The sequence below is a fragment of the Perissodus microlepis genome, chromosome 4 (genome assembly GCF_051167445.1).
Source record: "Perissodus microlepis isolate ML-2025 ecotype Zambia chromosome 4, ASM5116744v1, whole genome shotgun sequence".
In the NCBI taxonomy this organism is placed as follows: Eukaryota; Metazoa; Chordata; class Actinopteri; order Cichliformes; family Cichlidae; genus Perissodus; species Perissodus microlepis.
In genome coordinates, this window is record NC_140464.1 from 2405277 (window position 1) to 2417094 (window position 11818).

Sequence of the window (11818 nt, forward strand, 5' to 3'; positions counted from 1 at the left end):
TTAGCTTACATTCCTTGTTGTTTTCTTGTTATGCTAATAGTTTGATCAGGATTTTCTGAATTGTAATGTCTGAATGAAGGTATTGATCCTTAAGGGGAAACGTTTCAAACCAAAACATCACAGAACAATAAAATAAGCAGTTAAAGTCAACATGTAGTTCTCCTTACTCATAATTCCAGTTTACACTGAATTTATTACTTTTGCTTTAAAATTGAATTTTACCACGTTCACAGGCTTCAGCATTGGCCACAAGACGCTCCTCTGATTTTGAAAACAGTAATTCGTGTTGGCGTTATAAAGGACTGTGTTTCTGCTAATCCTTTTTAATTAATTTATACGGTTATTTCCTCTATGAAAAGCATTGTATATTCATCGTCTTCATGCGGTCCTTTTTAAATAATAATAAGATATTATAATATTATAACAACATTTATAATTTACCTGGACCGAAAACTTTATGGACCCAACATTGAGATTAAAAAAAATCCACAAATAATCAAAATCGTTAGTTTCTCTTAGGTTCTTCTTTTCTGTTAAGAAAACCAAGTGAAATGATCAAACTGATGTTTTACAATAATCAGCTCATACTCACCAGTAAATGCTCAAGCGTGCTGGAGCTGCTGCTGTGAATGCACAGTTGGTCCAACTGAAGAGATTTTATCTCCGGCTGCAGTGACACAGCAAGAAAAGAGCGCGAGGAAAAAGAAATATCAGAAACCTTCTGGACGAAGCGACGTTTGTGAGCGGGCAGGATTCAAGGCCACAGCAGCAGATCTGACTGAAGCTTCACAGATATCAGCAGATTTCACAGGTTCCTAAATGAACATGAGTGTGGCTCAGCCCTTTGATTTATACCACAGTAACCTTTTATTCATCTCACCGAGCTGCTGAAGCTGGCATAAAGGCAAGGTTTCAACACGCTGCTGGATTCAGGTATAAAATTAAATAAGAACTGCAGCTGGACTTGAACCTTGAGCCTCAGTGTTTAAATCCACTGACAGACAGAACCAGCCGAGCTCTCCAGCAGCTCTGATGGATCAGAAATTTACTCCGAGGTTACAAAACATGCACACGAACGAAACAGACAAAACCTCCTTAAAACAAAAGTATACACGATTTTAATTCAGAAAACTTACACAGAAGATCTTTAAAGCATAAGACTACCTGCTGGAGAAGTGGGTCATCTGGAGGTTTGATCTCATGATACAGAGGAGAGCCACAGGAGTGGCAACTTTTAATTTTGACCTTAAAAGTAGAAAAACATATTTGCTGGACTTGAATCCTGAACCTTTTAGATAAAATATGATGAGACCATAATCAGAGCTCTCCAGCAGCTGATGTCTGAAGACCCTCCAAACTAAAAGGAAAACACACAGAGAGCAACAGAAACTGTATAAAAAGGTTAAGGAAAGCCCCAGAACACACTCTGGTTCAAAATGAAGTTAAGTTCTAATTAATACAAAACATTACATTTAAATAATAAATGTCCACTAATAAAATATATAATCATTAAAAAGAAGACTGTATGTATGTATGTATGTATTAAACACATGCACTTAGCTGTCTGTAGCTTTAAAAAAGGCAGCCTATGCTCAAACCTACAGATAAACTTCACTACCCAGAGGCTCTGGCGAGAGAGGGTCGCGCAGGATCATGGGTAAACAGGAAGTAAACAAATACACGTGTAAGATGGCGCTTTCAGAGCGGTCCTCGGTTCAGGGGTCAGTTAAAGAGGTTTTAAGGGAGTTCCAGGTGTCGTTTTTCGCTATGACTCGGCTCCCTTCGTTTCCCTGGACTGTGAGTACGAGTCTGGCCGAACTTCATTCAGAAATCTCCGCATTTTAGCACCAAAGCAGCCTGTGCCTGTAAAACACGAGTAAAGCAATGCTTGTAATCAGTCAAGGGACCTCCCTGAATAATTTTGGTCTCAGTTCATAAAGATAATCTTCATTAGAATTCTTTCTTTTAATTTGTTTTTATGTTTTCAAATTGGCCACGGGCTCTCTGAGCCTGGTTCTGCCGGAGACATGTTTTCCTTTCCACTGTCGCCCAGTGCCTGCTCGTAGGGGTCGTCTGATTGTTGGGGTTATGGTGGGTCTACCTTACAATATTAGCGCCTTGAGGCGAGTGTTGTGATTTGGCGCAATGTGAATGACTTGAATTGAACTTAAAACGTCACTTATACAGAGGTTTAACTTTTTATCTGCTTACAGTTTGTAGAAAAAGACCTTCAGAGCAGCGGGTCATCAGAGCTCATTTCTCAGGTGCTGAAACAGGTGAGTGTTCCTCCATCAGGCTGTAATCATAAAACAGCTCAGCTGTCAGTGTAATGAACAGTCACATGTTTTTACAGACGTGCCTTCATCCCCTGTGCCGGAAGTTTCCACCTTCAGTCAGATACAGGAGGCTGTTTCTCTCCCAGCTCATCAGACGGGTAAGGAGAGGTTAACTCTCAGATTATTAGTTGAGCTTTTTTTCTCTGGGCAGAAAGATGTTGAAATACTCGATCACAGAGTCAAACCCGGCTGTGTGCTTCCTGGTTTCTTCCTCCACAGCTGGAAGCTTCAGGCTGTGAACCCCTGGATGAGCTGTATGATGCTCTGGCTGAGGTGGTGGGTGCTGAGGAGACCATGGAGTGCTACAAGAGCTACCTGCTGGTACCGCACACAGAAAACCCTCAGTGTCACTGTTACCTTTGTATCAAATTATTTGTTTTGTGCCATAAAAATATCAAGATCAGATTTTTGGTCTGAATCGCCCGGCCCTACTTTTGCCAGCTGTTGCTTGCAGGTGTCTTAATTTGAAGTGCAGCGATGTTTGTGTCCTGCAGCCTGCTGGTGGCGCTGTGAGCTTGATGGAGAACATTGCTCTGATCTCAGAGGGGACCACCGGGCTGGTGACGTGGGAGGCGGCTCTTTACCTGGCAGAGTGGGCTCTGGAGAATCAGCAGGTCTTTACAGGCAGGTAAGCGGAAGGATCTGCAGGTCGTCGCCCTCCAGGTGGAGCTTCTGCAGCTTTTAAATTTGCTCCTCCTCCTTCAGGACGGTGCTGGAGCTGGGCAGCGGTGCGGGGTTGACGGGTATCGCCGTCTGTCGCTCGTGCAGCCCGAAGCGATTCATCTTCAGCGACTGTCACTCCACAGTGCTGCAGAAACTCAGAGACAACGTCCGGCTGAATGGGCTGAGCCAGCAGACGACCCCAGCTGTCAGCGTGGAGAAGCTGGACTGGACGGCAATCTCAGAGGAAGAGCTGAGGCAGATCGGAGCTGATGTCATCATCGCCGCAGGTCAGATTTGTGGAGATGGCGTGGACACACATTCACACACCTCAGTCTGTTCTGGATTTTGTGGAGCTCTTGACAATCTGCTTTCTCAGATTTGGAGTTAAAGCAGATTCCTGTTGTTTGTTTGTCGTGGTGCAGACGTGGTGTACGACCCCGACATCGCAGGAAGTCTGGCGAAGCTGCTGTCCATCGTCCTGAGGTGTTCGTCTCCCGAGGTTCTCCCTCAGGTCTTCATCTGCTCCACGATAAGGAACCTGGAGACGTACGGCGGCTTTAAACAGCAGCTTGGTAAGACAGCGCTGAGGAGGAGGCTGTGGTGAAGATGGTTCAGATTAATTCAGACTTAAACCTGACGTTCTGCTGTGCCTCTTTGGCTCATGCTAATGTCACGTGATCGACCTCATGCTCAAGTCTGAGTTTCATCAGCCTCGCGCACAGAAACACGTTTTCTGCCTGAAATGAACAGTAAACATATAACACAAGGGGAAAATACTGTGGTTTGCTGTAGTAAGTAGTTCTTTAACCAGCTGTGCACAGTGTCCACAATTCATGAAATTCATGAAGCGAAAAGGACCTGGAGACAGCTCACAGGAAACACTCAGACGTTCCAGTGTCGACAAAACGAGACTGCAGAGAGAAATCTGGCCAGATTTGATCCTGGATACTTCCTGGTTGCAGTGGGAATAAATAATAATAGTTGTTTTTGAGGCGTGCTTGGGGAATTATGAAGATGATTTTATAGAGATCAGGATTTTCTCAGTGCAGGACTTTGGTTTGAATGAAGTTGTTTGTTTGTTTTGGCAGAAACTGAAGGAGTCGGCCATGAAGTGATCCCAGCACCCGTCAACCGTGTGTTTCCTTATAACAGACAGTCGGCTATAGAGCTCATCAAACTGTGCAGATGACACGAGGGGAGCATGATAAAGATTTTATTTACAAATGTACATCTTCATCGTCATGACAACTTCCTTTATACATTCAAGTGAAGAAAGAAAAACGCCAGGAATAAAAAAAGAAGACCTCAGAAGACTTCGTCTTTTCACCCACTGATCCATTTAAATTTTAAATGTACATTTATTAGAAAACACCCCAAACAAACAGTTCTGGTCCTTTATGCTCTCACTCTGCTGTAACTGGTGCTCATATCATCCAGGCATTCACTGGATACTGGACTCAAAGGCTGGGCCTACTTTATTCCATGAAGTGCTCACCAGGCACACAAGGAAAAAAAGGCTTGTTTCCATGGTGATGTCTACTGCACGTGCCCAGTAGGGCTTACAAAGCGAGACTTTCATGAATAAAAGAAATGGTTATAAAACAGCAGCGCTGTCTAGCTCTCTAAATAGAGCCATGGTTATCTCGGAGCAGTGATTAGAGGCAGGACGTTCTGGTCCCAGTTGTCATCCCAGCGCTGCCCCCTGCTGGAGCGGAGGTTCCTCCTGAAGGTTCCCAGTTTGCCGTCTGAACTGGGAAAGTCTGACAGGAGTGTCTGGAATCATAAACGTTCAGCATTATTTGAAAGAAGTCAAAAGAGCGTGTCGATCACCCTGTTTGTTTTTTTGAGAACAGAAGAGAGAAGTTGGAGTGCTAAGGTATCAGCTAATGCTAGCTAGCTACCATGCTATATAAATAATTAGCTATTAACTGTTATTTATCTGTAACATCCAATTAAAATCCTAGAATTTGACTCCCAAAACTGTGGCTCCGGCTTCTTGGACAGTCTGTTAGTACAGTCACCTCACAGAGGCCATGTTTTTGGTCACGATGTTATTAAAAAAGCTCCAACAGCACAAACACGGTCCAGAGGTCCAGTTCAGGGACTTCAGTTAGCTGAGGTGAAGCCTAACGGACATCTAGCTGCTACAGCCGCCTGTGTCACCCTCTCAGCACAGATATGGCCACTTCACTCCCACTGAGGCTTCAGAACCCACAAAACCATCTTTTATATACAGTCTATGTTTAAATCATGTTGTACGGTATTTTCAGAGAAGAATAAATGTTGGTAGATATTAGAGTCCATATCAGGGTCTGCCCGAATCTTTCTCCTGATCATGTGACTGGTTTACAGGCATCTCTCACCTTCAGCTGCTCGGCGAGCTCTGCAGAGTCTTTGAAGATCAGCCCGTTCTCCTCGTGCTTCACCAGCTCATCCAAGCTAGGAATAAAAATACAGCCGAGCCAGATTTAATTCACGTTCATGAGCTTACTGGAAGCACATTCTCAGCTCCAGTTTAAATAGGTGGACATCAAGACAGAGAGGGAAGTATTTACAGAGGTCACTGATGAGCATTTTACTTTGCAACCAGTGGAGTCGCCCCCTCCTGGCCACTAGAAAGAATGCAGGGTTAAGAGGTCAGCTCACCAATTGAAGTGGACGGCGCAGACGGGGAGGCAGCAGCCGAACATGTCCACCACCTTCATGGGCAGATCCAGACCGCTGGACGACTTGTGGAGACAAACACCCAGGTCTGCTGAGCCTGGACGACAGAGAAGGAAACTCCTCCAACGACCTGCAGGAACCTTTGTACGCAAACGCGAGTGAGACTAAACTGGTCGAACAGACCAAAATAAATACTAAAATACCTAAAAGCAGAGGGTAATCTTCTGCCTCCAGCCAGGGGGTGCAGATCTTCACGTGCTCCAGGTGCAGGGAGTCGATGAGCTTCATGTAGTGTTCCTTCTGAGGACCCTTACCTGCACAAACGCACAAAAACACACAGAGTGAGTGGAAACATGTTCTGAATAAAGGAAAATCTTCTAATCTGTAAGGAGCGAGCTGGACTACCTGTGATCACGCAGAGTAAAGGTGGTAAGGAAGCTCCTCCCTTAATGAAACCTTCGTACTCTGGTGGGAACAAACAGGGGACAGGTGAGGAAACACGTTTCATGGATTCTTTTAAACTTTTGTTTCTGGAACAGCAGGTCGCACCTTCGAGGGCCATCAGCAGGATGGAGAAATCTTCGTCCTCTGCAGAGAAAAAATGTCCTGAATCAGTGTTTGCAGCTGTTCTTCCCAGAGATGAAACACAAGGTGCAAAATAAAGTGAAACTGGCTGAATTTGGAAAATTTTACATTCTGTTTACAATAGAAGCTGCAGCCAGAAACCTTCAGTGAGCGTCCTCGTGCATCCCGACATTCCCCATGTTTACGTCGATGATGAGGAACACCGCAGGATTTATTCTTATTACCTTTATTTTCGCACTGAGATCACGATCTCTTTACCCCGAGATTCACAGCAGGACTTAAAGCTAAACCGTCGCTCCCAAAATCCTTTCCTGTAAATCCTGAACGGGCCGAGGACGCCGCTGAAGCAGAGGTCACGACCTCCAAGCAGTAACTTCTGTTTTGTTTCTTCCTGATCATTGAAATGTGATGAAAAACCCTGCAGTGAAGCTGCCTGTGTGTGAGCCGCTGAAGGAAAGTAAAAGCTTATGAAATTAAAAACAAAAGACTTTTTGAACTCCTGAGATGAACGACTTCAGCGGAAATGATCGAACAGCAAACGCAAAACAGAAAATCGGTTTCCAATCAGAAAACACCAAAAGCTCGCCGTGGTTTTCGTTCTTAAATCGGGGGACGCGTCTCTTCCTCCGACCTGTCCAGCTGGTGCTGCTGAGCAGCAGCGCTGGTCGCCCTGCCCTCAGGGTCACGGTGCCGTCAGCGGGGTCACGAACTGAGAAGATGGTCCTCTCCGCCTCAGACCTGAGAGAGTAGGTGAGCACACAGAGCTGATGTGTTTTTTTCTATAACAATAAACTGAACAACCGAGGAAAAGCCGACAGTAAAACTCTGCAGCTCTACGATTGCACACATTACACAAACTTCCTGTTTTGTGGGCGATCAACAGTGTTTCACAGGAACTGCCCCCCGACGGCGTCATCACTCACCCCGCGTGTCTGAACTGAGGATAAACGGCGGCGAGCCTCACGAAGAGCTCGTGCTGCAGCTTCAGCGGAGTCTCTCTGAAGATGGAGGCCGGCCGGTCGTACAGAGTCGTCGCCCTGCAAACGTCAAACAGTAAAATGTTGCGCTGCGATCCAGAGTGAGAACAGAGTCACTGCGGTTAGTTTACTGGTTTTTATTAACTGCATTAAAAACTTGGCCCTGCAGTGAAACACAAACGTGAACATCAGGAGCCTCACAGAGGACGGATCACAGGACCGTCCACGGCAGAGCCGAGACCTGGAGCAGCGTCTCCTTTAACTCCGCTCCTTCAGCGTCTCCTCAGGTGTCATAAACATCACGGCCTCCAGAGGCCGCTAGTGAGACATCTGACCTTTGTTTCAGTCTCTGTCTTTCCTTCATCAACTTTATTGTAAAGTGACACGTCTGCATGTTTTTATTGGTGTGTTGTGAGAATCTTAAATTTCAAACATCCCTCAGATTTTCTGCCACGAGCATTCGTCAGTGAATGAAAAACAGCCATACAGATAATAGAAAGAGGAAGTCATACTTGATGCCCCAGTTTTTCTGCAAGTCGTCCTTCATGGCGTTGGTGACGCACAAGTTGTGAGACGCCAGAGGGCCAAAGAAGCGCTCGTACCTGAAAGACAAGAACGAAAGCGCCCGTCAGAGACGACAGAGACAGAAACACCTCGGATCAGGATTTAACATTAAGTATTTTTATCACAGTCCTGAGGATCAGGACACCTAAAAGCCCGCAGAGCGCCACCTTCAGCCTCTCAGTGGTACTCACCACTTTGCCAGTCGGACCATGGGATGCGCCGGGCCGTGGCTAAGCGCCATGATGGTGTAGCCGTAGTTGTGCCAGTCGATGATGAATCTGCTGCCACGCAGCAAACACACGAACCAGGTCACTGCGATGCTGGGCAGCCCAGGAGGATTCTGGGAAACAAAGGCAGTCGTTGATGTTAACAGAGTGACGTCTGCAAGCAATCAAAGTATTTATAGCAGAGTTCTTTATCGTGCCTGCTTTGGACTCTTTCATGAGGATTTTCCTCTAGAGTTCATTTAACTCTCAAAATAAACGTTTTTGAGTCAAAATGAGGATTTTTGTCTTAATTTAAACAAATAAAAAAGAAGAATGGATGAACCAGTGTGATGTTTACGTCTGTACGTGAGTTATTGTTCCCCCTGTGAGAGTCACACAGGTAACACACCTGCATCAGAACATGCGCCTGCAGCTCCATCGTCAGCAGGACACGGAGCAGCTGCAGGGACTGAACCATCACCTTCGTCACATACGAGACCACTTTCGGTCCGACTGCGAAACAGGAAACGGATTCATTAAAAAACAAACAGTAAAGAATCACATCCTGTTTGTTTTTTAAGCGCAGATGTAAATGTACCTCGGACACCTTTCACCTCTGCGATGGGCACTACGGTGATTTTCTCCTCGCTCAGCACGTCTTGATGAGGTTTGGTTTCTGAAAAACAATCACAGCACAAATTCTTCACTTTCACAGCCGACACGGGAATTTTTCAGGCACGATGAAACAACTTCCTGATTGTTTTTAGTCCAAAGCTCACATTTCATTTTTTGTTTCTCAGAATAACCGACTGTTTGTCTGAAACTCTTTTGGTTTTCAGTGCTGTAGAAATAAAAGGTATTTATTTTCTATCAGATCATGTTTATAACGCACAGCTGAAATTAACTCGGCTCAATTAACCTGGATGTGCTGCACCGAGTTTACGTTTTAGTTTCAGTAATAGAGTACATGATATTACTTCTTTAAAACGCCACCCTTACAAAGAGGATCGGCTCCATCTCGGATCACTTACAGCGACCTGCTTTGAGGTGTTTTCTGTCTGTGGTCATTTTGCTTTTTTTTTTTCTGCATATACTTTACAGTCCCGTCTTTTTCTTTATCTAAAGTTTGATTTATCTCAACCTGCTGAAAGCACCAGTTTTATATTTGGATCAAATATTCTTTTCTTTAGATTTTTGATTTGGAACTTTTACGAGTAACGACATGTAAACGCTGCTTCTTTAAAATACCACTCCTTATAAATCCTACAGGCAGAGCGCTGCAGTATTGATGGAGGTGTAGAAGTTGCATCACATGTTTCAGGAACAAATGCTGTTTAAAATAAACTCGCACAGTGAACCACCTCACTATACAGCTTCAACAGCTCCAATAGGATGTAGACGCTTCAGTGTTTGTTTCCCCCAAACATTAGGTGAGGTATGGACCTCCTCTGTCACTCCAGCCATCCTTCACTACATCCATAAATATCCTCAGAGGTCGTCCTCTTCTCCTCCTGTGTATATCCAGTATATCTACCCTCCCTCCTCTGCACACCTCAGCCTCTCTGACTCTGAGATGTCCCTCTGATGGACTCATTTCTAATCCTTGTCTCCACCCACGCTGCCCTGGCTGCACGTTCTTCTTCACCTCCTCTTGTGCACTGTATGGATGATTGACCCCAGGTATTTAAACTCATCCACCTGCACTGGCTTCTCTCCTCACATGTCCACCTGTCAACATGTCTCTCACTCACACACGTCTATTCTGTCTGGATTGTACCAATTTTCATTCTTCTCTCCAGATCATACCTCCACCTGCTCACTACTCACACTACAAATCACAGTGTCGCCACAGGGACTCCTGCCTAACCCCATCTGTCTGCTGACCAGAGTGGGCTCAGGGTCGATCCCTGATGTAGTCTCACCTCCACCTCAAACCCACCTCCCCACTGTCTCTCTGTCCTCATACTGGTGCGAGGATACGCTGGTATCGGTACCTACCTGAACATGTCGGTACGAGAAGTGAAAGAAGCTGTTTGATCTCAGCGGCAGGTGGGAAACAGGTGAATAAATGTGTCACAGGAAGCTTCAGTCTCACCTGAAAACCCCACGAAGGTCACATGGTACCCGTGTTTACTCAGGGATAAAGCGTGATACTGCATCCGAGGACTGCGCCCGATGTCCCCCAGCACCAGCACGCAGACCCGCCGGGAGGTCCCGTCGTCCCGCCGCCGTAGGCTGCGGCCCCACAGCGGCAGCAGCGCGGCAGCGACCGCCAGAGACACCGCGGGCCACCTCACAGCCGAGTGTGGCGCAAAAAGTCCCGCTAAAAGCGCCAAAACCATCAGGGAAACTGCCAGCAGAGCCGTACAGGAGCAGCGCGGCGCCATGTTTGTTTGAGATTTGTGATGACGCGGCTCGTCACAAATGGGCGGGGCTTGATGTTTAAAGGAACCGCGCATCATATCGTGACGCGTTCATGTGCAAACCAGGAACTTTCAGTCTCAGCCGTCAAAGCGTGTGTTAACTTCTATTGTTATCAAAAGATTATATTAAAAAATCCACAAAGAAAAAATTAAAAAGTAGGGCTTTGGTAGCACATTTACATTTTATTTAAAAAAAAAAGAAAAATCTCAGAAACATCTTTTCACAAACATTTTGGAACAAAGAACAAAAAGTTTGACTGAGCAGATTTTTGTGAATATATTTACACAATTAAACATTTGTTCTGAAGTTTTGTGGTTTTCAAATGTGAAAATCTACTTTGTATTAACCAATCTCCCTTTAGGATTTTTTCGGTTCTATTCTTCCTTTAGAAACAGAAGGATATAATATATACACATCAGAATCAAAATAGGATTCAGGATTATACTTTACTGTCATTACACATGTATAAATACACTGTAACGAAATACAGTTTGAATCTAATCAGAAGTGCAAGAGCAGTAAGTGCAATACTTTCTTAATCCCTGAGGAAATTATATTATACACATATACACGTATAAGAATGCGTGACATTGATATGTAATATATGTTTTCCAGTGCCTTCCAGAAAATATATTCATAAAATTTATGCATTAATATACTATAAACAAAATTGTTTAAAAAAATCTAAATAATAACATATACATATTCATCAATTTGTAAATGAGCCTGAAAATTGTACTCGTGCTGTCCACACTGTATTTTTCTGATGAAATAGTCTGACTTATTATCCTGGAAATGCCCTGCACACATAAACAAAAACAAACAAACAGAAACAAAAGAACCAAAACATTCAACATTACTGAAATAAGAAAACTGCCTTCAGATTTCTAATTTTTCTTTGTACGTTGTATTTACAAAATCATTTACATTGTAACCAAATTATTGAGAAATTTACTTATTGTTACTTCGTCCGCTTGTAAATAATTTTAAAACCAGACTGATCTTCTAAACTAACCTTTTGTGGTCAAATATTCTGGCTCCCTGCGCCGCCCCACTGGAAAATCCCGCATACATAAACCTCACCTCACTGTGGGAAACTGCAAGGAAATATGATATTAATTCTGTGTACATTTTCCACTTTTTGAACAGCTTTTGTCTTCCATGCGTTGCAGCTTTCAGGCCACTAACTGACCTTTTTTTTTTAAATGTAATTTTGTTTTTTGGCTTCGGTTAAATAAACGTGTAAATGGTTTCACTGCACATCACTTTAAATCCTCTTAGGAGGTAAGGTGAGCTTTTCTTGGTGTATTATTTTTATTCTAATATTAATTCAAATTAAACGCAGTAAAAATAAAATGTCATTTCGTGATGATAGCCCCTCTGACGTCATGGATATTTC

The 11818-nt window shown here is 44.2% G+C and overlaps 2 protein-coding genes across 3 annotated transcripts; one reads left to right on the forward strand and one right to left on the reverse strand.

Moving 5' to 3' along the window:
* The first annotated feature begins 1631 nt into the window (after window positions 1-1631).
* On the forward strand, window positions 1632-4979 carry eef2kmt (eukaryotic elongation factor 2 lysine methyltransferase). 2 transcript variants are annotated; one of them, XM_084925072.1, is made up of 8 exons: window positions 1632-1797; window positions 2214-2276; window positions 2354-2434; window positions 2556-2657; window positions 2831-2964; window positions 3042-3286; window positions 3422-3571; window positions 4088-4979. In XM_084925072.1, exons 1-8 carry the CDS (start codon window positions 1654-1656, stop codon window positions 4186-4188), a joined length of 1020 nt encoding a protein of 339 aa, XP_084781198.1. In that variant the 5' UTR covers window positions 1632-1653; the 3' UTR covers window positions 4189-4979. The 2 variants fall into 2 exon arrangements, with proteins under 2 accessions (XP_084781198.1, XP_084781199.1); XM_084925073.1 differs by lacking the exon at window positions 1632-1797 and adding an exon at window positions 1841-2091.
* Window positions 4197-10419, reverse strand: alg1 (ALG1 chitobiosyldiphosphodolichol beta-mannosyltransferase). The gene is made up of 13 exons (XM_084925070.1): window positions 10091-10419; window positions 8594-8671; window positions 8405-8508; window positions 7981-8129; window positions 7738-7827; window positions 7172-7285; window positions 6880-6986; window positions 6213-6251; window positions 6069-6128; window positions 5867-5977; window positions 5646-5760; window positions 5363-5438; window positions 4197-4772 (listed from the first exon to the last, which is right to left on the reverse strand). The coding sequence occupies exons 1-13, from the start codon at window positions 10380-10382 to the stop codon at window positions 4638-4640; spliced, it is 1470 nt and encodes a 489-aa protein (XP_084781196.1). The 5' UTR covers window positions 10383-10419; the 3' UTR covers window positions 4197-4637.
* Between the last annotated feature and the right edge of the window lie 1399 nt (window positions 10420-11818).

What these genes read in the sequence shown, in the direction of transcription:
- eef2kmt (XM_084925072.1), top strand. Translation starts at nt 1,654, where the DNA reads ATGGGTAAACAGGAAGTAAACAAATACACGTGTAAGATGGCGCTTTCA. An exon ending in TCCCTTCGTTTCCCTGGACT is followed by an intron (nt 1,798 to 2,213) that starts GTGAGTACGAGT and finishes ATCTGCTTACAG; the next exon opens with TTTGTAGAAAAAGACCTTCA. An exon ending in GCTACAAGAGCTACCTGCTG is followed by an intron (nt 2,658 to 2,830) that starts GTACCGCACACA and finishes TGTGTCCTGCAG; the next exon opens with CCTGCTGGTGGCGCTGTGAG.
- alg1 (XM_084925070.1), bottom strand. Translation starts at nt 10,382, where the DNA reads ATGGCGCCGCGCTGCTCCTGTACGGCTCTGCTGGCAGTTTCCCTGATG. An exon ending in CCTGCTGATGGCCCTCGAAG is followed by an intron (nt 6,129 to 6,212) that starts GTGCGACCTGCT and finishes TGTTCCCACCAG; the next exon opens with AGTACGAAGGTTTCATTAAG. An exon ending in AGATTACCCTCTGCTTTTAG is followed by an intron (nt 5,761 to 5,866) that starts GTATTTTAGTAT and finishes TCTGTCGTCCAG; the next exon opens with GCTCAGCAGACCTGGGTGTT.